This window comes from Xyrauchen texanus, chromosome 27 (genome assembly GCF_025860055.1).
Source record: "Xyrauchen texanus isolate HMW12.3.18 chromosome 27, RBS_HiC_50CHRs, whole genome shotgun sequence".
In the NCBI taxonomy this organism is placed as follows: Eukaryota; Metazoa; Chordata; class Actinopteri; order Cypriniformes; family Catostomidae; genus Xyrauchen; species Xyrauchen texanus.
In genome coordinates this window covers 12984129-13006086 of record NC_068302.1, presented here as the reverse complement: position 1 = coordinate 13006086, position 21958 = coordinate 12984129, and the positions used below count along the sequence as shown (strand labels likewise).

The window sequence follows — 21958 nt, the reverse complement described above, 5'->3', positions numbered from 1 at the left end:
AGAGGGACAGGGAGAATTGATGTAGAAAAGATGGAGCTTGGCTTGCTAGACAATTTTATGAGCAGATGTTTTATCACCATGCCCGGAATAAAACAGCACTTTAGGTTTGCCACTGAATGTATGCAGTAGATGCAAGATGAACCTTCTGAACCAAACTGCAGTGTAGGTCTAAAATAAGCTTTGGCCGACTATAAAACCAATACAAAAAGTTAAGATAAATTAAAATATATGCAAACCAAAGGAGCTCCCATTAACTATAGTAATGTAATGAGTAATGTTTTGAGTTTATTGCTCTTCCTCAGACTTCCTCATATGTATTCTGTCATACATCTTAATTCATCTTCATTAAGCAATAGCATATGAGTGTTGTACAAGATATCAACATGACTTTGATTAAGCAGGTAATTACGGCCATGCTGGTATTCATCACAATACCACAATAGCAAGTATTATATTGCTTTTATGAAACAGTTCTTTAAACAAAAATGTATCTTATTTATCAAAAATAAATCTGCTATTGGTCAAACAAAGAGATAGTCCACTCCAATGTGGTAGGTTGGGGTGTGAGCGGGCCACTCTAAACAAACGCATTAATTTTTATAGCACCACTATAACCCTACTGGGATCATAATAAAGACTACTATGACTACAGTTTTTGATCAAATTAACCTATGAATAGCTTACTTGTACTGTAGTTGTTTCTGCATATGAAACTTGAATAGAAGAAAGTGTTTCAATACTGAAAAAGTTACATACTTCAATTTTAATTTTGAGCAACTTGTGTTTCTAATAAAATGTGTCTTTTGTTTTCTCCAGCAACAAAATTAGTAGGAAAAAAGACAAACAAATCAAGTGTGTGTCTCTACACTAACATAATGCCGTGGGAATGACTCTGAAAGAACACAACATAAAAAAGCATACATACTTAGTTAGGTTAAACTTTGAAACCAATCTATTTACTTAAATGTAAAGTATGTAAATTATAATACTGTCTATGTTTGAAAAGTGGCAGACAGCTGATAGCATCTTTGCACAGCTGCAGTATCAACTGCTCCTTCATGCCAAACAGTTATTTCAGACCGTGGCAATGTGATATTTAGCAAACAAGATTTTCAAAGCATTTACATGAATTCTTCAACATGATTGAACACACTACACACTGATAATGAAAATAAAATTTGTTTTCAGATAGCTGGCCAGGCTATTAGCCATCTGTCAGTTACAAACGAACCCTGGAGATTTGGAAATATGGAATAAAGTCAGATCCCAATTAAGCACGGAAAACAATAATATTGCTCAGAGGTTGCTCTTTCATAGCTCAAGAAGCCTAGTACATGGCCTCAGTAGGGCTGTGCATCCACTGAATCCTATTGACATATGATGGATAGTGATGTGTGAGATTTCTGATGAAATTTTAGTGGAAGCCCGATGGTGTGGAGATCTCCAGAGATGAAACATGAGAAATTACTGAGGTCTTTTTTCATAGAGAAAAATCTGGAAGCTGGAGACTTAAATGGATAGTTCACCCAAAATTTAAATTCTCGAATCATTTACTCACCCACATGCCATTCCAGATGTGTATGGCTTTTTGTTAGCTCTGTAGGTCCTTACAATGCAAGTGAATGGTGCAGATCAATATAAATAAATCTCCACTTTCACATTCTTTCATGTTTTGAAAGTGAAAGTGGAGATTTATAGCAAAAAAGGACTTAAGTATTGATTTTGTTTCTCATCCACACTTATCATATCGCTTTTCAAGACATGGATTTAACCACTGGAGTCATGTGGATTACATTTAAGCTGCCTTTATGTAATTTTTGGAGCTTCAAAGGTCTGGTCACCTTGGTACACTGGTACACTTGCACTGCAAGGACCAACAGAGCTGAAATATTCTACTAAAAAAGATTTGTTTGTGTTCTGCAGAAGAAAGAAAGTCATACACATCTTGGATGGCATGGTGGTGAGTAAATTATGAGAGTATTTTCATTTTTGTGTGAACTATTCCTTTAAGCAGTCTCCATTTGCTCTCAATCTAATAATTGGGCTATCTAGAAGAAATAATTTGTATTTAAAAGATCTCGTTTGTGATTTCTCTTTCCTATGGATACAATTGCCACAGTGCATCTGAAAAGCACCAGTTGTATCTTCCTTCCTTCCCTTCAATATTTTGTCAGCTCCATACAAATACAGGAAACAACCCATATTAGGGTTGGAAAATTCGGAGCAGCACAACACAGAAGGGCAAATGCCATAAAAAGAATTCCCAGACACAATCAACACAAACACAACTGACTGAAAAACAGCAAGGTCTTCTGGACTCCTCTAATAGTAAAAACATCCCATATGAAATCATTCAGGGGATTAAATCTGAGTGGGCCAGAAACACTGCCTTCAGATCCGGTCATTCTTTCCAAGCCACTGACTTTGGCGAATTACACCAGTGCAGTTGTGTAATGTACATAGAGAGAGTGAGTGAGAGAGAACGGGAGGAGGGAGGGGTGAAGTACTGCCATGTGACTGGGTAGTTGTGACCTCCTGACAGTCGGTCATAAAGCTGCTAAATGACTTCAAAGCCACATAGTTAAGCACTGGGTGAATTCCAAGAGATTTCAGTGACGGTTTGCCAAATTTTGATTTTAAGGAATTGAAACCTCTTTTTCTCAGGGTGGCTGTGCATGCATGTGGGTTTATGTGCCTATTGCTGTGTTTTTAGTAAATATGGTAAGTGTACAGTTAAAGTTTCCAGCTTTTATTGATAGGGCAGTTAAGCTTAACATCTGCTGTTCTGTGTTATAAGCCTGTTTGGCTGTTTTCCTACATGTAATTGAGTCTGACAGGGAGTATTGTGCTATTTGTACAGACTAGTCCTTTCTGGACAGGTGTCAAATAGTTAGTTACCTGTTGTTTCATGTTGTAAACAGCAAAACAGAAATTTTATGCATAAATATTGGTGTCTTTGTGTGGGCTTGAGAGATTTAGAAATCAAATTGACAACCCAAAAGTTCCTCAAGATGTCTAAATCGATTATCTTGTCTCCAATAACCTACTCAGACTTAGTCATACAGAACAGGAAGCTGCCTATATTGATTCACATTTACCCCCACGTTGTCCTGTCAGAATGCTGTGTCAGGATTATATGTTCAGGTCACATGCTGTTGTGTTTCCCATGGTAAACCTGAGTGTGAACGCTTCTGCTGTGGGGTGACTGACTCGTGTTCATGTTAACTTTTATTGTTTGAATTCTTATTTAGGTGTATTTTAGTGGGCATCACTAATAACTCATATCAGGGTTAGGTTAGGTTAGGTTAGGTTAGGTTAGGTTAGAGTTAGGTTAGGTTAGGTTAGGTTAGGTTAGAGTTAGGTTAGAGTTAGGTTAGGTTAGAGTTAGGTTAGGTTAGGTTAGGTGAGGTTAGAGTTAGGTTAGGTTAGGTTAGGTTAAAGTTAGGTTAGGTTAGATTTATGTTATGTTAGGTTAGGTTAGGTTAGGTTAGAGTTAAGTTAGGTTAGGTTAGGTTAGGTTAGATTAGGTTAGGTTAGGTTAGGTTAGAGTTAGGTTAGGTTAGGTTAGGTTAGAGTTAGGTTAGGTTAGGTTAGGTTAGGTTAGGTTAGGTTAGGTTAGAGTTAGGTTAGGTTAGGTTAGGTTAGGTTAGGTTAGATTAGGTTAGGTTAGAGTTAGGTTAGGTTGGGGTTAGCGATTTGAACAAACCCCTAACCATAAGTATTAAACTTCAGTGTGTAACTTGTCCCGCACATTTTTGCTATGGACACGAATGCCTCAAATTACTTGGCTTGTAGAGGAGAAGTGTAATATTATTTTTCTAAGTCATCAGATTTAAAGATTTTGCAAAACAGGTGAAAAAAATCCAATAGATTTACAATGAAGGAGGGAGCATATCTAGAGGCCAGAATATCATACAGACCTGGTGGTGGGTTCTTTTGACTTGGGCCAGCAAGCAACAACCCAGAACACCCACAAATGCCCTGACAACTGCATAGCACCACTCCAACAACCACTCAGAGCACCTTAGCAACCACATAGCAACAAGCACCACTCATATTTTCTTCAAAAATAGTAAAAATCTTGCAGGGCATCAAAAGTGGTGGGATGTTTGATGTGGATGTGATTTTCTCTGTATGTTTGTCAGTTTGTGTGCATCAATCAAACCTTTGCTCTGCTGGTACCCTGCTCTGAGTCACTAATGGTAGAAGTTGTAGTGTGAGAAACAGGAGATGCATGTCAATGGTAGAAAGACTAGGTGCAAACTCGCTGAATTTGATGTCATAAATGTGCCATGAACATGCCAAAACTTCCACAGAGCTTAATTTGACTGGAAATTCTCCACTGCATTTCAGGTGATGTGTTTCAAGTCTTGTTGAAGATGCAAATAGAACATACTGTGGGCTATTATTGAAATTTTGACAAGAGCTTGGTTTTCTTTAATTTTTCTTAGCTGATTTGAGTTCATCATATTGTTTACATTGTTTGTATATTAAACTATGGTCTTAGATGAAGAACCTGAGGTCTTACTGATGGATTGATTTGCTTAGTACTATACTTTATGAAGCACATTTTATAAAGGGTAACTAGAATGGTTCTAATTTTCCAGGAGGCTTTACTTTTGATTGTGTGATAATTCTGGGAATTCCTGGGGCTTGTTTGGACATTTTTCTTATTTAAAGCTTTGCGGAGAGTCAATATGCTTAGTCAGCGGAAAATGAACAGTGTCGTGAATTCCTGAATAGGTTTGATTTTATCTTATCCTCTCATTATGGAGGCGTTGCAAACTCAAAATTATTATCTTTCTCTCTTTCTCTCTCTCTCTCTCTCTCTCTCTTTCCCACTCACTTTTAGTGAGGAGGAGACCCAGGGTTCAGATTTGCATCCCTTCTCAGACAGTACCTGCAGTAAATCTCCTTACATACACAGCTCTGACCATTACAGGGACAACAGCTGTGGCCCCCCAGGCCCCCGGGTTCCTTTTGTGGCCCCTTCAAGCCCAGCCAGCCTTGCCTGGGCCCAGCGTACACGTAACCAACCAGCTAGCCTGGCCCTACGTAAACAAGAGGAAGAGGAGAACAAGAGGTGCAAAGCTTTATCGGACAGCTATGAGCTCTCTACAGACCTACAAGACAAGAAGGTAAGGTATACAAAAAGCAATAGCCAAATAATTATTGGGATATATAGAAAGAAAAAAACATCTAAAACCAGCCTAAGCTAGTTTGCTAATCTTAGCTGTTTTTAAGATGGTCTACTTGGTCTTCTAGCCTTGCAAAGCTAGTCTTCAGTTGATCTAGCAGTCTTCAGCTGATCTAGGTGCTTTCCCATTCTTACCAACTAGCATGTGCCCAAAACCCTATTAAAAACCAGCAAACAAATCTGTCTGACCAGGCTGGGAAACCAGCTAAGAGCAACAAGCCAGCTTAGCCTGGTTAAGCATTTTTTTTATTTATTTTTGTTTTTCAGAATTGAAACCATAATTATATTAAATTGAATCACATTCATTTCAAGCAATCATAACTGATGTAGCTGTTGCTGTGCAGGTGGAGATGCTGGAGAAGAAATATGGTGGTTACTTCGTGAGTAGACGAGCAGCACGCACCATCCAGACAGCATTCCGTCAATATCGAATGAACAAGAACTTTGAGCGCCTGCGCAGCTCTGCCTCCGAGAGCCGCATGACACGCCGCATCATCCTGTCCAACATGCGACTGCAATACTCGTTTGATGACCGGCAGCCTCAACCACCCACCCCAACTCACTACAGCCACAGTCCAGGAATGGGTCCTCCACATTCTCCAACCTGCACCACAGAGCCAAGCTCCCCACGGCCAGATTACACCCACCTAGAGGACTCCTTCTCTAAACAAGTAAGTATTCAGATTGACTGTGTCTGAACTCATAGATATATTTGGTGATTAAGCATGTACTTACCAGCAAACCTTATCACCAGCATATGTTGTGTTTTGGATGCTAGTGAAGTGGTGTCCACACAAGGTTTCGTAACTAGCTTAACAGCCAAGACTTTGGTGTTCTTTCCTTACACTAAGTCCTAACCAGACACAATGTGATAAAACGACAAGCGGTATCTCTTCCATGTTAGTCTGTTTTTGACAAACCAGCTGTGAAGGTGAAAAGCAACAAGAAACATTAGATTTAGCTTATCCCATGGTTTAGATTTCCGCAGTGTTGCGCCGGATAACCCCACCCACTGTGAAATCTCACTGGTCAAAATCCTGCTTCTCATAACAGTAAATTAAAGATCAAATGTCTTCTGATTGGCTGTGATTACACTCAGTCTCTTGCTCAACATTATCCTGTTCAGTGTTGACAGAAAAATTGCTTGTCGCTGGAATGTTATCACATCACATCTTGTTTAAATGAATGTTTTGTGTAAATTATTTTGTATTACAGCAAGTTTGTAATGAGTAGATTTGGACTTTGGGGAAATCTCAGAATCTTTCTTATCATGAAAAGATAATGCTATGAAAGACGCATATCCTTTTATTTCCTTTTATTTTTTGTACTCAAGGTGAAGTCCTTGGCTGACTCCATTGATGATGCCCTGACTTGCCGACCACGGCGAGATGATTCCCAGGATGGCATAGGGGATGGAAGTGCCGTTGTGGATGACTTTGGCGAGTGCATCTGGAGCAGCAACAGCCATGCGTCCCTTCGCAGAGGCCTTGGAGACAGGGATCGAGGAGGTACCGGAGGTTTGAGCATGCATGAGGATAGTACAGCTACCTCCTACAGCGACGTCACACTCTATATGGATGACGGATTACCTTCCTCACCGCTTTCCCTAGACAGGGCACCTAGCAGCACGGACACTGAGTTCTGGGGGGGTGTTGGATGTGGGGTAGGTGGTAGGGAAGACAGTCGTGACACGGAAGGGGGAGGGAGTAGCAACAGTCGTCGAAGCACACCGTGCACAGAATGCCGTGATTACCGTTTACGGGGGGGACACTTACCGCTTCTCACGATTGAACCACCTAGCGACAGCTCGGTGGACATGAGTGATCGCTCAGACCGAGGTTCCCTTACTAGACAACTGGTTTATGAGCAAGACTCAGGGGGAGGGTCGCCTCAAGGGACACTGAAACACAACCCCAATGCTCGTTCAATATCCTCGACAGCTGCACAAGGTCAAACACGTCCAGTTAGTAGATCTCTACCCTCCCATATCCCACACCATATGGCTCACCATCACCACCATCATCACCACCACCACCACCAGTACCCTGACACCCCGTCGTCCTCGTCCTCTCCTCAACAGCCGCCGACTACGCCGCTTTCATCCTCATCCTCAGCACCGCTGCCCCCTGGTGGACAGGAGCAGCAGTGCTGCTCGGATGGTGATAATGACTCACTAAACTCCACCACAAACTCTAATGAGACAATTAATTGCAGCTCAGGCTCCTCATCAAGGGACAGCCTAAGGGAGCCTCTGCCCCCTCTAGGAAAACAGACCTACCAGAGAGAAAGCCGGCACAGCTGGGACTCTCCTGCCTTCAACAACGATGTGGTACAGAGAAGACAGTATCGCATTGGACTGAATCTCTTCAACAAGTAAGAGATAATGAAACTGTGCCTCTTACAGTGGCCACAAAATTAATTTGGAAACTTAAGCCATGTTTAAAAATGTAGGAGTGTGATGACATTAAATAACAAATCATCAAACCAAGTGCCATTTATTTAATGATGGTGCACTTTTCTGGCAAAACATACCTAAAAAACTTTTTTTTGGTATAAAATAATTAAATAATAGATACACTTTTCCAAATATATAACAAAACGTTAGTAGAACATATCTGTAATGAAGTTCACCTGTGGTTACTCAGTTAGAGCACATTTACATTTATGCATTTGGCTGATGCTTATATCCAAAGCGACTCACGGTGAATTCAAGGTATAGATTTTATCAGTTTGTGAGTTCCCTGGGAATCAAACCCATGGTCTTGGAATTACCAGTTGAACTACAGGAACCCACATGTGTGAACTGAAGGTAACTGACTTTATACATTGACTAAAAATGCAATAATGGCTATGAAAAGGGAGGTTCTGAGAAGTTTAGCATCCTTTGTTTGCATTCCATTTGTTTTTGACATTTTCATATCTATACAATGAAATTCCTTCATTTTTAAGTGTGGCCTCTAAATACAATAAATATAATTTTGCTGCCAGTTTATATAACAATCCCACGATTCAACATATTTCATGAATATGATATTAAAAATCAAATAATAGAATTAAGGACACAATATTGTGAATGGGTCTGATTAAGACTTGATTAAAATGTCTCATATTGCAAAGTTTTCAAATAATTTTTCTCTGCCAGGTTTTGTATTATGACCACAAATCTGCTACACTTCAATCCTACTCTTTGTCCTTGAAACTATATTGTTGTTTTACTGTACTGCAGGAAGCCAGAAAAGGGCATCCAGTACCTGATTGAGAAGGGCTTTGTGTCAGACACACCAGTCGGCATTGCTCGCTTTATCCTGGAGAGAAAAGGCCTGAGTCGACAGATGATTGGAGAGTTTCTTGGCAACAGACAGAAACAGTTCAACAAAGATGTTTTGGAGTGAGTCCACACAATACAGACTTCAGGGGCTAGGATTATTAGTCAGGTGTTTTTTTAGATAAAAAAGGTTACAGTGAAAATAAACTTCAAAAATGTAATTAGCAATATTAGTAAAAGTCTCTCTTGAGCTGTGCTGTAATTCATGAAATAACATGTACTGTATTTAGACAATTTCTGATATTTTGGCATTGGCATTGGTCAAATATCTAAAGATCTCCTCTACACTACATAGATAAAAAAATAAAAAATATTAAATGCAGACACTTGAAATGCATCCACATACACATGCAGATCCCAAGACACAATTTTCCATGCATTATTGGCACAACTGGGACATTTTTATTGTCAAAATGGGACACCTATTTTTTTTTACTACAGCAATATTCAACTGTAAATGTAATTTATAAAATACATAATGACAATCAAACTTTTTTATCTTGGCTGGATGCTGGCTTTAACATAAATATACAGTTTTTAGACATCACATGATTCCAGACTTATTTTTCACTCAGCTGTGTTGTGGATGAAATGGACTTTTCTGGAATGGATCTCGATGACGCTCTGAGGAAGTTTCAGGCTCAGATAAAAGTGCAAGGAGAGGCCCAGAAAGTGGAAAGACTTATTGAGGCCTTCAGGTATGGAAGGGTGAATGTGTGTGTTATAAAAAAAAAAAAACATTCTTTGGACACTTAAGTCAAACTTATAAAGTGTGAATGTCACTGCATTCACTTAGACTTTAGTAGGGACATGGCGGAAGGATTAAATTTTTTTTATTTTTTTGGAATGAGTATTGGAATAAATACTTAACTAATTTCTTAAAAAAAGCGAGACTTATGTATCCAAATTGTTTTTAAATCTTGTCTTAGTCATCATCACTTTTCTCTCTCTTTATCTTTAACACATTTCTCTCTCTTTATCTCATAGTCAAAGGTACTGTGTTTGTAATCCAGCACTGGTGAGACAGTTCCAGAACCCAGACACAATCTTCATCTTGGCTTTTGCGATCATACTCCTCAACACAGACATGTACAGCCCCAACATCAAAGCAGAGAGGAAGATGAAGCTGGACGATTTCATCAAGAACCTACGAGGTGATCTTCAAATCTCTATCTCTTGTCTCTGTATTCATACACTGGCTAGTTTGGTTGGCCAGTCACTCTTTGTAAGTGTACGGCCACAAAAATAGACCATGAATTCACCTTATTCTCTTTATCTCTCTCTCAGGAGTGGATAATGGTCAGGACATCCCACGTGACCTACTGGTTGGAATCTACCAGCGCATTCAGAAGTGGGAACTGAGGACGAATGATGACCATGTTTCTCAAGTCCAAGCAGTGGAGAGAGTCATAGTGGGCAAGAAACCTGTGAGTACTCTTGGGATGTTTTTCAATTGGTAAACACTCATTACATCAGTGACGTGCACAGACTTTAGTAGGGACATGGCGGAAGGATTAAAATGTTTTTATTTTTTTGGAATGAGTATTGGAATAAATACTTAACTAATTTCTTTGCTTTTTGAGTATTTAACAATTGTCTTGTTTATATACTGTAAATATTTTTTTTCCATTTTTCAATAGACTATTATTTCTGTCTATTTCTCACAAAAAGCACCATGGTATTACGTGGTGAGAAAATGTGAGCAGGAGGCTTTCGACTGTATTTCGCAAATGCTACAGGGTTCTTGAATAACGTATAACATGTGAGTAAGGGAGGCCGGTGCCAGCTCCTTCAGTTCATGTCATTCTTCTATTAAAGACTAATTTAATGTCTATCACTGAAAGCGACTGCTCCATTATAATTAATAAATCTGTCTACACTGCAAGTGTGCAATGTCGGAAATGCGGTAGGAATTGAGTATTATTCTTTTGATGAACTTACAACACATGGAGTGGACTTTTTATCTGACCTGTTACTCATCTGAGGTAACAGCACTTTGATGTTCTGGGGCAAATTTTTCTCCCTTGATGGGCACTCCTGCGGGAGCGGATGCCACTCAAAAACTTGTTCAAAATGAAAGTGAGAAAATGAATCTTTTCTCAGATGGCCCTTCCACAAGACTGTTAGCAAATCATACATTCATACAGTAATGTCATGTTTCCTTCAGAGTACCCAATTCAAGGGCTCTGCACTTCAGATTGAGAATAGGGCATCACTTGCAATTGGAATCTGCCCCCAATCTGCACGCTCTTAAAGGCACCTCTGCATAATTTTCTTTAATACGCCCGCGATTTACAAAGAAATCTCATAATAGCACATAATTACTGTTATTGTGAGATTATCAAGAGATTTTAATTTTGTTTTGTTAACTATTTTAATGTGTCTTTTCCTGGACGACCAAAAGGGCACCTTTAGATTTGTGAATGCAAGGGGCAGGGGCTTGAGAAAAATCAGATTTTTTTAGTTTGTAGGTTTGAAATCATTATTTTTTACCTGTCTGATGAACTATTTGTAATGCAATTCCAAGTTAAATGTAAATGTCCACTCTCTGTTTGTAGGTTTTGTCTCTGCCTCACCGCAGGCTGGTGTGCTGCTGTCAGCTCTATGAAGTCCCAGACCCCAACCGTCCTCAGAGGTCTGGAGTCCACCAGAGAGAGGTCTTCCTCTTCAACGATCTGATTGTGGTAAAGCTGTCAATCATATTACCAACACCTCTTCATAAAAGATGTTCTGTAAAGTTTATTGAACCAAAATACCTGTGTAGAAATGCATCATGGTTCATTTACTTTGTTATCATATTGTCAGGTTACCAAGATCTTCCAGAAGAAGAAGACCTCTGTCACATACAGTTTCAGGCAGTCCTTCCCTCTGGTGGAGATGCAGGTTCACATGTTCCAGAACTCTTGTAAGACTTGATTAATTTTCATTTTTGTCTTTCTCATTAAAAACAAACATATGAACCAATAAGGGTTCATGTGAAACTACCCAGCCATAACTTGAACAATTTCGATAAATTGTAAATTATAAAAACCCATTATTATCTCTTTCCCTCACTTTATCTCTCCCCCAGACTACCCTCACGGTGTCAGACTAACATCAGCGATCCCAGGCGGCGAGCGTAAAGTTTTGATTGTGTTCGCAGCTCCCAGTCAACAGGACCGTACACGGATTGTCAGTGATCTGAGGGAGAGCATTGCAGAGGTGCAGGAAATGGAAAAATACAGAGTGGAGTGTGAGTACAGTTTGAGCGCCCCCTGCTGCTATCATTAATCAACTACAATTTCTTCGTTCTGGCACACTGCCTAAGATATACAACATTTTGTAGGTTTACAATGACCCTACCTGGTAAATATGATTAGGAAGTGGGGGGAGTGATAGTGGTGTAGTGGGCTAAAGCACTAAACTGTTAAGCAGAAGGTTGCCGGTTCGATCCCCACAGCCACCACCATTGTGTCCTTGAGCAAGGCACTTAACTCCAGGTTGCTCCAGGGGACTGTCCCTGTAATAAGAGCTCTATAAGTCGCTTTGGATAAAAGCATCTGCCAAATGTATAAATGTAAATGTAGGCAAAGTAAACACACCATCAATATCGTACAATATAAACACCTTTCCTAGATCTTGATATCTAATGTAGTCCCACGGTAGAGATGGGTCATGAAAGATTACAACAGCGAACTAGTTGATCAGTACAGTTGTCTTTTAAGATTTTTTTCCCTTTGTTTCCCTAGTTTTAGCACTGTGCTGTAATTAGCATGCTGCACTTTTAGTTGGTTTCTCTTTCTGTTTTGTTGTACTGATTAGCCCCACCCACAGTGAAATCTCATTGGTCCAAATTCCTGCTCTTGACATATTGCGCCTGCTTTGGACATGTTATTCCATACACTTTCCTATTAAAGTTGTGCTCTCCGCTATTGTTTCTCCTTCAGCTGAGCTGGAAAAGCAAAAGGGTGTGATGCGGCCCAGCCTGCTCACCAACAGCATCATGGGTGGAGGAGTGGGTGGGGTCAAGAATGAAGTGGTCAATGGCACTATGGGTAGAACAAGTCTGGATGACAACTATTCCCCAGGAGAGGGCCTCAAACGCACTGCTCTCAGCTCCTCACTGAGGGACCTGTCTGATTCAGGTGAGACACACACATACAGTAAACCACATGTATGTAGCATACAGTTAATCTGTATACAGACTGTATTTAGATATATGCTACACATATAGATTTGAACAATGCAAAAGTGCTGCACTTCTCAAATTTGTGGCCATTACCACGGTTTGTAGTTTGGAGTCATAATAAAGCTGTTTGTTGTGACTGGCAACCAAAATTAATTTGGGTAATTGCACTCATTTAAAAACCATTCTATATAAGTGGCAAGTAAAGAGTACTAAAGGGATAGTTGACCCAAAAATGAAAATGCTGTCAAAATGTACTTACCCTTATTATGTTCCAAACTAGTATTATTATTATTTTTTTCCAGTGGAACAAAAAAGGATATGTTTGGACGAATGTCCGGGCTGCTCTTTTCCATTAAACAAAAAGTTGTGAACAATCGAAAAGGCGAAGTATGGACCAATTTTATACTTCTTTTATCTATACATTTTTGGAGCTTGATAGCCCTAGTTCCAATTCACTTGTACTGTATGGAAAAGAGCAGCATGAACATTCTGCCTTAGGGGACATTTAGACTGAACGCATTATTGTGTTAAAAACGCTAGATGCAGTGCCACCAATCGAACAGAATGCAAATGCCTCGAGACGTATTTTGTTGAAGTTGAAGTTCTTTTAACTTAACGTGGCATCTTAATAAAGTGCTGCTCATGTTTGAGAAGCTGAAATAACAGTGAGACATAGCGCAATGGTCAAAGATTTACATATAGTGCATGTTTACATAGAAAAACTAGTTTGAAAAATTGCTAAATAAAATTCACTTTCAACTGCCCAGTTTGAACTGTGGTTAGATCAATGTAGCTAGTCTTTAGTCTTTACCTCATCAGATGTTTGATTTACTCCATAGTGTTTTAAACTAGATTATTATGAGTAAAATGAAAATGGGTTACAATAGTTTTGTGGTAAGCACTGAGATATTGAGGGAAGCCCAGAGTTCGAGCGCTCTTCAGATATACAGTATATAGAGCAGAACGCATCAATGCCTCTGGCCATAGAGAGCTGCTACAGCTTCATTTGAGTGTTTTGTGATGGCTCGCGCAACACTTGGCTTGAATCAAGCTTTTCAGATTAAGAAGCATATTCAGATGGCAGATGAATATTGAAACCTCTCAAGCCCTGAATGTTTTGACCTAGCGACGTGCCTGGAACTGCCCCTAACTTCTCCTTTTGTGTTCCATGGAAGAAAAAATTATATTGGTTTAAAATGACATAAAAGAATGAAACAGAATTATAATTATTGGGTGAACTATGTGACACTGTCTGTGTCTTTGTTGCGAGTAATCTCTTCACATTTGAGGACACCCAAAAAGGAAACGTCTGTTAAAATTGACTGACTTTAATTCAGCTTGCTCACACAAACACTCTTCCGTTGGGATTGACATGTCCTAACTGGGTAACAGGGAAACGTGGTCGCAGAAACAGCGTTGGTTCCCTTGACAGTACAATGGAAGTAAGTCTGAGTGAAGCAGAGGTCTGTATCTTTAGCTTTAGTCCCCAAATCCAAATCCACCGCATGTCTGCCTGGAATCCCCACAAAACACGGTGCCATCCTGCATGTGTCCTCTCCATAGACCCAAAGCCATATGTGTGCATTTTTTGTTTGGTCTGTGGAATGTTAATGTGCTTATGCACTGAAGTGATGAAACAAAAGCATGTGAAAAGAAATGAGATTTGCAATCATCCAGGACATTGTAGATTTAATATCTTGTAGAATTTATTCTAGGTCATCTGAATCTGGACACATTCCACAAACCCAGAATAAATTATATGAGATTTTAATGTTCTGTATAGCACCTATAACACATGTGGATTCAAGTCATTATTTTAGTGCACTGTAGTTTCTTTATTTTTATTTTTGTGGTGTATTGTGTAGTTTTGAATGTGGTTGATGCAAATGTCTGGCTTATAAAACAACATGCATGGACGACTACTCATTTTTGTTATTGTGCTGTTATCAGTTCTGAGTCCCAATTGTGTACCTCAGAAATTAATAGTTAAATGGAAACTACACAAGTACACTACCAGTCAAAAGTTTGGACACACCTTCTCATTCTTTATTTTATAAAAATTAGTATATTAAAGCATAATTTAAGCAACATAACTGGTGGGTATGGGAATTATGCAGTGGCCAAAGATATGTTAGGAAAAGCAAAATTATCATATATTTTAAAGGGGTCATGACATACTCTTTTTTTTATTTTTTATAATTGCATTATCTTCCCTGATATCCACTTGTAATGTTAGTATAGTTTAGTCATTGTAATTTAGTTATATATAATAATTTCCACCCTGTCTTTGGCCCTCTGTCTGAAATGCTCGGTTATAAGCTCTCTTGCCCTTTAAGACTTCAATGTAACACCATGTCCTAACCAGTAGTGATTCCACAACATGCGATAAAATGTTTTTGTATGAAATGATAAAAATGAGTTTTTGTCCTAACCAGTCGTAATACATGACGAGCGACAGGTTTTTAAATTTTTGAAATGGTTTCAATTTCTGCAATGTCACGCAGACTAGCGCAGTCACCATCTAAAATCTAAAATTATTCTTATGGCAGTATATTAAAGTCTGTGTCTCACTAGCACAACAACTTGATTTTGGCCGAGGTTGTCACACACATACACACACACACACACCAGTTCAGATTCAAAATGGCAGAGAGGAGACATCCCAGCTCAATCTAACTTTCTCTCCACTTCCCTGTTACGTGAAGATCGGCAAAATAACAACAGGAGTACCACGTGAACACAAACAATTGTAACAGACTGAATAAGGATGCGATTCATAAAGTAACTTTACCCTGTGTATGTGTGTGATTGTGTATTTTCCCATCAGGGTTTGCCGCACAAAGCGAATGTCCATGCGGAGCTTCAGTGAGAAAATGAGTTGCGTTCAATAGACACACTGATCCATCTGCGATTGCTCTGATTTCTACATTTTATTGTCAATTATCCTCAATTTAGTGGATGAATATTGCAGTGTTACGTCGTTCTGGTGTGGTCAGGCAGATAGCTTGTAGCTGGAATTGTATCACTTCACGTCTGGTTAGGATGAGGTGTAAACACCCAGCCATGTTTGAAACGCAATCCAAAGCAAATTAACAAATTCCACAAGACCACAACATTTATAAAACAAAATTTCAGGATAAACATATAGCCCACATCCAACACATTTCATCTGAATACATTAAACTGTTCACTCACGTACTACCATAACTATCAAACAGTCATGACATATGAAATATTCATGAATTAAATTGTTTACCTACAGTTTTGCCAGTCCAATAGTGTTTAAACTGCCCAGTTTACAGTTCCTTTGCAAAGCTTGAATCTTATTGTGACTGGTTCACAAGCAATCCACACTGATATGAGTCAAAAACACATACAATCCACGCTGAAATGATCTGAATATGCAAATGTAACACAATCCATTGTGAAGTTGGGTGCTTTAACCGGCTTAAGTAAGCCAAAGCAGAGACACTGGTCTTCACATCTCACATCTTCTGTGTTTGTTTAAACACAGGACTGCATGTGTTTCTCCCAGTCAGTGGCAGCTGCAGAATGAGATGCGTTTTTAAAAGTTGTGCTTGTACCGCTCTTAAAATATGGCACACGTCATCAGAAACGCATCAAAACGATCAGACATCACAGTTCTTGTATTACTTTTAGTAAATTAGCAATTATTGCACTGTTGGGGACACTGTTGAGGGAACTGCCCTTGAGGCAGTTACCTCAAAGGTATACCAACTGTACCCTTTACATGTCAATTGGAATGTATTTGTGCCTTATCTGCCCCTAAAAGGTATGTATTAGTACCTTAATATGTAAAGTGGGTTCAGTGGGTGTACCTGTGAGGGTGCTGTCCTATTGACAAGCTGATGTACCCCTATATTTTTTGCAATTTTTTTCTGACAGTGTTGTCTACAAAAATTATTTTAAAGATTTAAGTTTAAGCCTTTAAACCAAAGATTTTTAAGATCCTAAGCTCATACTTCTGACTGATAGTGTACAGTAAATGTGGAATAGTGGAATCCCAATTGCAACTACCTCAGAACATTAGTATTAGTAGACATTATTTAGAATAATGGTTGATATTAATTTATTATACTGGGTGTTTCCCATGCAGAATATTAAGGATACACAATATAAAGTTGGGCCCAGGTATTTGTGTAATTGTGAAAGTACTAAATGAACATACTGAAACCACGTTGTTTCATTACCCTAATCAACTCACCCCTGTTTCTCCTCCCCGTCCAACAAAACCTCTATTCTCTCTGTATCCTTTTGCTATGTTTTCTCTTTCCTCTGTTCAAATTTGTCTCTGATCATCACCCAAACTATCTTCACCTTTCTTTTTCTGGTCTTGCCCTCTTTGTACACTCAATCATTTCTCTCAAACATTCTTCTTTTTGGTTCTCCTCTTCTCCTCTCGTCTCCTTTCCCCCCACTCTCTTTGTCTTAGGGTTCCATCATTAGCAGTCCGCAGCCTCACCAGCGTTACCCAGTAGCCACTGTGCTCCCGGGATGCTATGGAACAGAAGACTACCGGCCTCACCGCCCCATCCTGAGCCCCGGAGTGGGGGTGGGGGGTGGGCCGGGGCAGCAACACACACCTGCTGTGACTGGCGTTGGGCCAGTCTCCAGCAGCACCGAGAGAGGAATGAGTGGAATGGGAACTGGGACCAACAACAACACAGGCTCCTTCCTGGGCTCCCTGTTTGGGGGCAAAAGAGCCAAGGCCCCAGGGCCTATCATCCCCCCGGGGCCACCATACCCCGCCCCTGTGGCCCCACCGACCACTGGAGGACCGCCGCCTCTTTCCCCTTCCTCCTTATGTCCGGGGGAGGGAGGGGGACCTTCCAAGATCCAAGCCCTGCACGCCCAGTACTGCCATACTACCAGCAACAGTGTCAGTGGGCAGCCTCCACCCCCATACTACCACCATCATCGCTACCACACGCAGACCATACCGGCATCTGGCCAGGTGCACCATACGCTTCAGCGGGTTACCTTGCCTCGTCGGCCACCCCCCAACCCCTCCGTGCAATCCCCGTACCCGCCGATCTCCCAGCATACTTTGCAGGGTCGCTACGGGAATATGGGCAACATGGGCTCCGGCCCCCCTCCCCCCCTTTCTCCTCACTCCCCACTCTCCCCTCACCCACAGTTTGCGCTGTTCCACACACAGCCCACACACTCGGCCAGAGGGGGCGCCATCAACAAGCCGCCTCTCATGCTGTCACACTCGCACCCACACACACACTCCCACCCCGTGCACATACACACGCCGCACCCAGGGTCCCACCCCGTGCACCAACCTCACTTCGTCTTCGCCAGCCCTCCTCCTCCGCCTTTCCCTGCTCCCAATCAGCCGCCTCCAGTCTCCGCGTCCGCCACTGCCCACCACGTGCCGCCGGCCGCCCAGTATCTGCCCCAGTATCCACCGCTGTCCTCCATCCCCCCTCCCCCCCTCCACTCCCCTTTACCCCCCCCTTCCTCCCCCCTTACCCCTCTTACGCCTCTCTCCCCTCTCCCCCCCCAGCACCAAGGCCCTCCTACCCAACCCGGGTGTCAGCAAGGACCCTCGCCGGCTCAGACTGGAGCCGGACCTGGGGGGACGGGCACGGTCGAACGCGCCAAATCCAAATCTACCAACCGGATCAGCACGGTAGTGTGAGCCAGGGGAAGTCGCGAAGCTGGGGGTCGCTGAGGGGTCCTATCGTGGTTGGAGGAGGGACTGCTGCGAGGGTGGAGGAGGCGGGCAGCAGCAGGGCTAAAGGCGATAACAACATTAGCGGCAAAAAGAAACGCAGCCTGCTAAGACTCTGTTACTTTCACTTGCGGTTCCCTCAAGTGTAAGAAAGTGCACTGAAGGGACTCAATGAGAAGAAACTGTGCAAACACACATATGAGCATGTAGTATAACATGTGATAACAAAAAAGAATACAGATCGGTTGATACACATGAAGGCTCTCAGGTAGATATAGTGCTGAGCTGTTGTAGATGTCATTGTCATTTGATAACGTAACCAAACAATAACTTTCTTACATGCTTCTCCTTAAACAAATCACACATTCAGACAAAACCTACAATACTTTTTTTTTTTATTATTATAAACGTGTATACTCAAACAAAAATAAAATCTCCACAGCCTTGATTCAATAGCTTGTAGCCATATTGTTAATAGCACATTGATTATTGCAGGTATTCACAGGCTTTAATTAACTACTTTGAATACCTTTCTTGAAATGAGAACCTGTCCAGAAAATGTAAAGACCAGGGAGCATACGAATGACTCTATTCTCCATTTATTCTACAGGGCATAAACAACTAAGCACAGTACCGTACATGTTTAATGATTTATTACACTCCAGTATAACTGTCCAATAAAAATTTTAAGCGTTAGTCAATAGCAGTCCAAAGATGCAATAATCTTTTCACTAAATTGTTGTCCAGCTTTTTCTAGCTAATTAATATTAAATGCTCAATTGCTCTGCATTTTTTTTTTTTTTTCACATCTATAACATTGACATGAATGCATTCATAGGGATAAACTTACAAAGCAAATATTTAACACCCAGTCTGAATGGTCACATTTCTGAAGTATGTTAATATTGGTCTTTTCCACTTCAACACCAGACATCTGTAAAAAAAAAAAAAAAAAAAATGAAGAAGAAAGGCTTGTATGTGATTGTGCCATGTTTGTAATCAAACTACTTCACTTAAAATTATTGTCCATCTGAATCAGAATTATTCACCTGTGTATGCCATGTCCATAAATCCATTATTTCTCAAACTTGAAACACTGCTTTTAGTTAAATACTTTCACAAAAGTATACATTCATGCAGAAATGGAAAAACAATAAGCTAACTTCATAATTTATCTTTTAAAAAAAAATCTTTATAAAGAGCTTGTTTTAGAAATGTTTATTTTTCTTTAATGTTTTTTTTGTTTAACGTTTATTAGAGTCGTTTTAGTGTACATTACATTTTACAAGCAGTTTGTCTTGACACAGAATTTGTTTATGAAGAAACTAGAAGGGCTTGAATAAATTTAAATGATCTTGAATCAATGGAAATAAAAAACATCCATCCGGCTACTAAATGGAGCCAATTGGCGACCTTAATAGTAATCAATGTCTAAATTGTTAGTCCTTTTTGCAATATATATATATATATATATATATATATATATATATATATATATATATATATTGTTTCCTCTAAATTTGTCAACATTATTTGAAATGTCTGTATTAATTTATGCAGTGTAGATCAATTCCACTGGGTCTTTGCATTAATACTGCCAATCATATACTTTACAAGGTGTTTTTTTGATTGTATTTTATGATGTTATATGAATGTTTGCTACTAACATTTTAATGAATATAACTTATTCTGTTATGTTATGAAATTACAGATGTTATAAATTTGACAAAATATGATAGATTGTAAATAGAAAATGCTTTCTCATGCTCTGACATTCAACGGTGGAGTGTCAAGGACGTGTTTTATTGTTATAAATGATTTTTATGGACAAAAGCAGTTGTCTTTACAAGTGTCCTTGAGACATTGTATGGGTATTATTTAAGTTGTACCAGTCATGACGCTTTTGATTCTGTTTTTTTTGTGTGCAGCAGATTTTTAGTTTGGGCTGAAAGATGGCCTATTTTGATGTGTTGAACATAATGCCATTCTTTAGTTTGCCAGAACCTTCCTCTTCTTTCTCAGTGTTGATAATAAAGGAGAGGAGGAGGATGGAGGAATTATACATGTATATAATTAATTAATTAGTACAAGGATTTCAGTTTACCTGAATGAGAAATCAAGGTTCTAGCCTTAAGCAAGGCCTTAGTGTAAGTAGTGCTTGAAGTTTTTGTTTGTGTGGATGCACACCGTGATCTCAAGTGCTGATATATATTTTTGGGACTGGGCTTAATGCAGATGCTCAGTATTATACATTATGTCTTGTTGTGATGCTCAAATGTGGAGTGTAAGATATGTATACCCTTTTCCTAACCTATTATAACATCATGCACAAACTCTATCTATTAGTTCATAACCTTGCCAAAAAAAACAAAAGGGTCCATTTGAAGATTCTACATATATAGTAATTATGTATATGCTTGCATTAAACACAGCACTTCACAGTACAGAATAATAGCAGGGGATGGTAAGTGGAAATGGGGTTCAGATATTGTTACATATCCATACCCAAATATCAATATAAGTTTAAAATAAATAAAAAAATGATTAGAAATTAATATAATTACTATATATATAGTAATAGTAATATATAATTACTAATTGCATTCACCTATTTTCTAAATTATTCGAGAATTATTTTTCTTTAACTGTTTGTCCTCCTTATGTGAATTATATTGCATGGGTATGTCTGTAGGCTTCTTTATGAGCTCTGTATAAACAAACTGTACATAGACTGCCACTGTATGATTTGATATTGACAACAGAATGGGAAAAAACATAAAAAAGGTGTGTGTGTGTGTGTGTGTGTGTGTGTGTGTGTTTGGGGAGGTGGCATTAAGTGTAGATGATTATTTATTTTGATGGAAGAACAAGAAAATTGATATTATCTGTAAACTAGTGTGTATGTTAAAGCAGATGGACGTGTAATTTTGGAGAAAAAAATCTTAATTGAATACAGATATATTATGAAATTCAGAGAAATGTGAATATTTATTGCCCATTATTATGAATAAAAATATATAAAGTGTCCTGGCAACTGAAAACAAAGTTTGTGGTGTGTTTGTTTTTTTCTTCAGACATTTTGATTTAAGTTTTTTTACTTACAAAAAAATATATATGTGTATACACACACACACACACACACACACACCGTAGATCCAAAACATTATGACCACCTGCCTAATATGATGTTGGCCAAACCGCCGAGGCATGGACTCTACAAGACCCCTGAAGGTGTCCTGTGGTATCTGACACCAAGATATTAGCAGCAGATCCTTCAAGTCCTGTAAGTTGCGAGGTGGAGCCACCATGGATCAGACTTGTTGGTCCAGCACATCCCACTGATGCTCAATCGGATTGAGATCTGGCAAATTTGGAAACTAGGGAAACACCTTGAACACTTCATCATGTTCCTCAAACCATTCCTGAACAATGTGTGCAGTGTGGGAGGGTGTATTATCCTTCTGAAAGAGGCCACTGCCATCAGGGAATACCATTGCCATGAAGGGTTGTACTTGGTCTGCAACAATGTTTAGGTAGGTGGCACATGTCAAATTGACGTCCACGTGA

General features: G+C 39.7%; 1 protein-coding gene across 8 annotated transcripts in view; it reads left to right on the top strand.

The window, feature by feature from the left end:
• LOC127620861 (IQ motif and SEC7 domain-containing protein 2-like) overlaps nt 1-21423 on the top strand; it is a 104460-nt gene extending 83037 nt beyond the window's left edge. Inside the window, exons 2-14 of one of the 8 annotated variants that reach the window (XM_052094179.1) lie at nt 4853-5138; nt 5542-5868; nt 6531-7570; nt 8424-8585; nt 9098-9220; nt 9510-9676; nt 9810-9949; nt 11081-11206; nt 11328-11427; nt 11593-11754; nt 12449-12646; nt 14083-14132; nt 17161-21423. In XM_052094179.1, coding sequence (XP_051950139.1) covers nt 4853-5138; nt 5542-5868; nt 6531-7570; nt 8424-8585; nt 9098-9220; nt 9510-9676; nt 9810-9949; nt 11081-11206; nt 11328-11427; nt 11593-11754; nt 12449-12646; nt 14083-14132; nt 17161-18540 — 4261 coding nt within the window. In that variant the 3' untranslated portion in view covers nt 18541-21423. Of the gene's footprint in view, nt 1-4852; nt 5139-5541; nt 5869-6530; nt 7571-8423; nt 8586-9097; nt 9221-9509; nt 9677-9809; nt 9950-11080; nt 11207-11327; nt 11428-11592; nt 11755-12448; nt 12647-14082; nt 14154-17143 lie in introns of all 8 variants that reach the window. The other 7 variants (XM_052094178.1, XM_052094177.1, XM_052094181.1 and 4 more) reach the window with 7 other exon arrangements.
• The last annotated feature ends 535 nt before the right edge of the window (nt 21424-21958 follow it).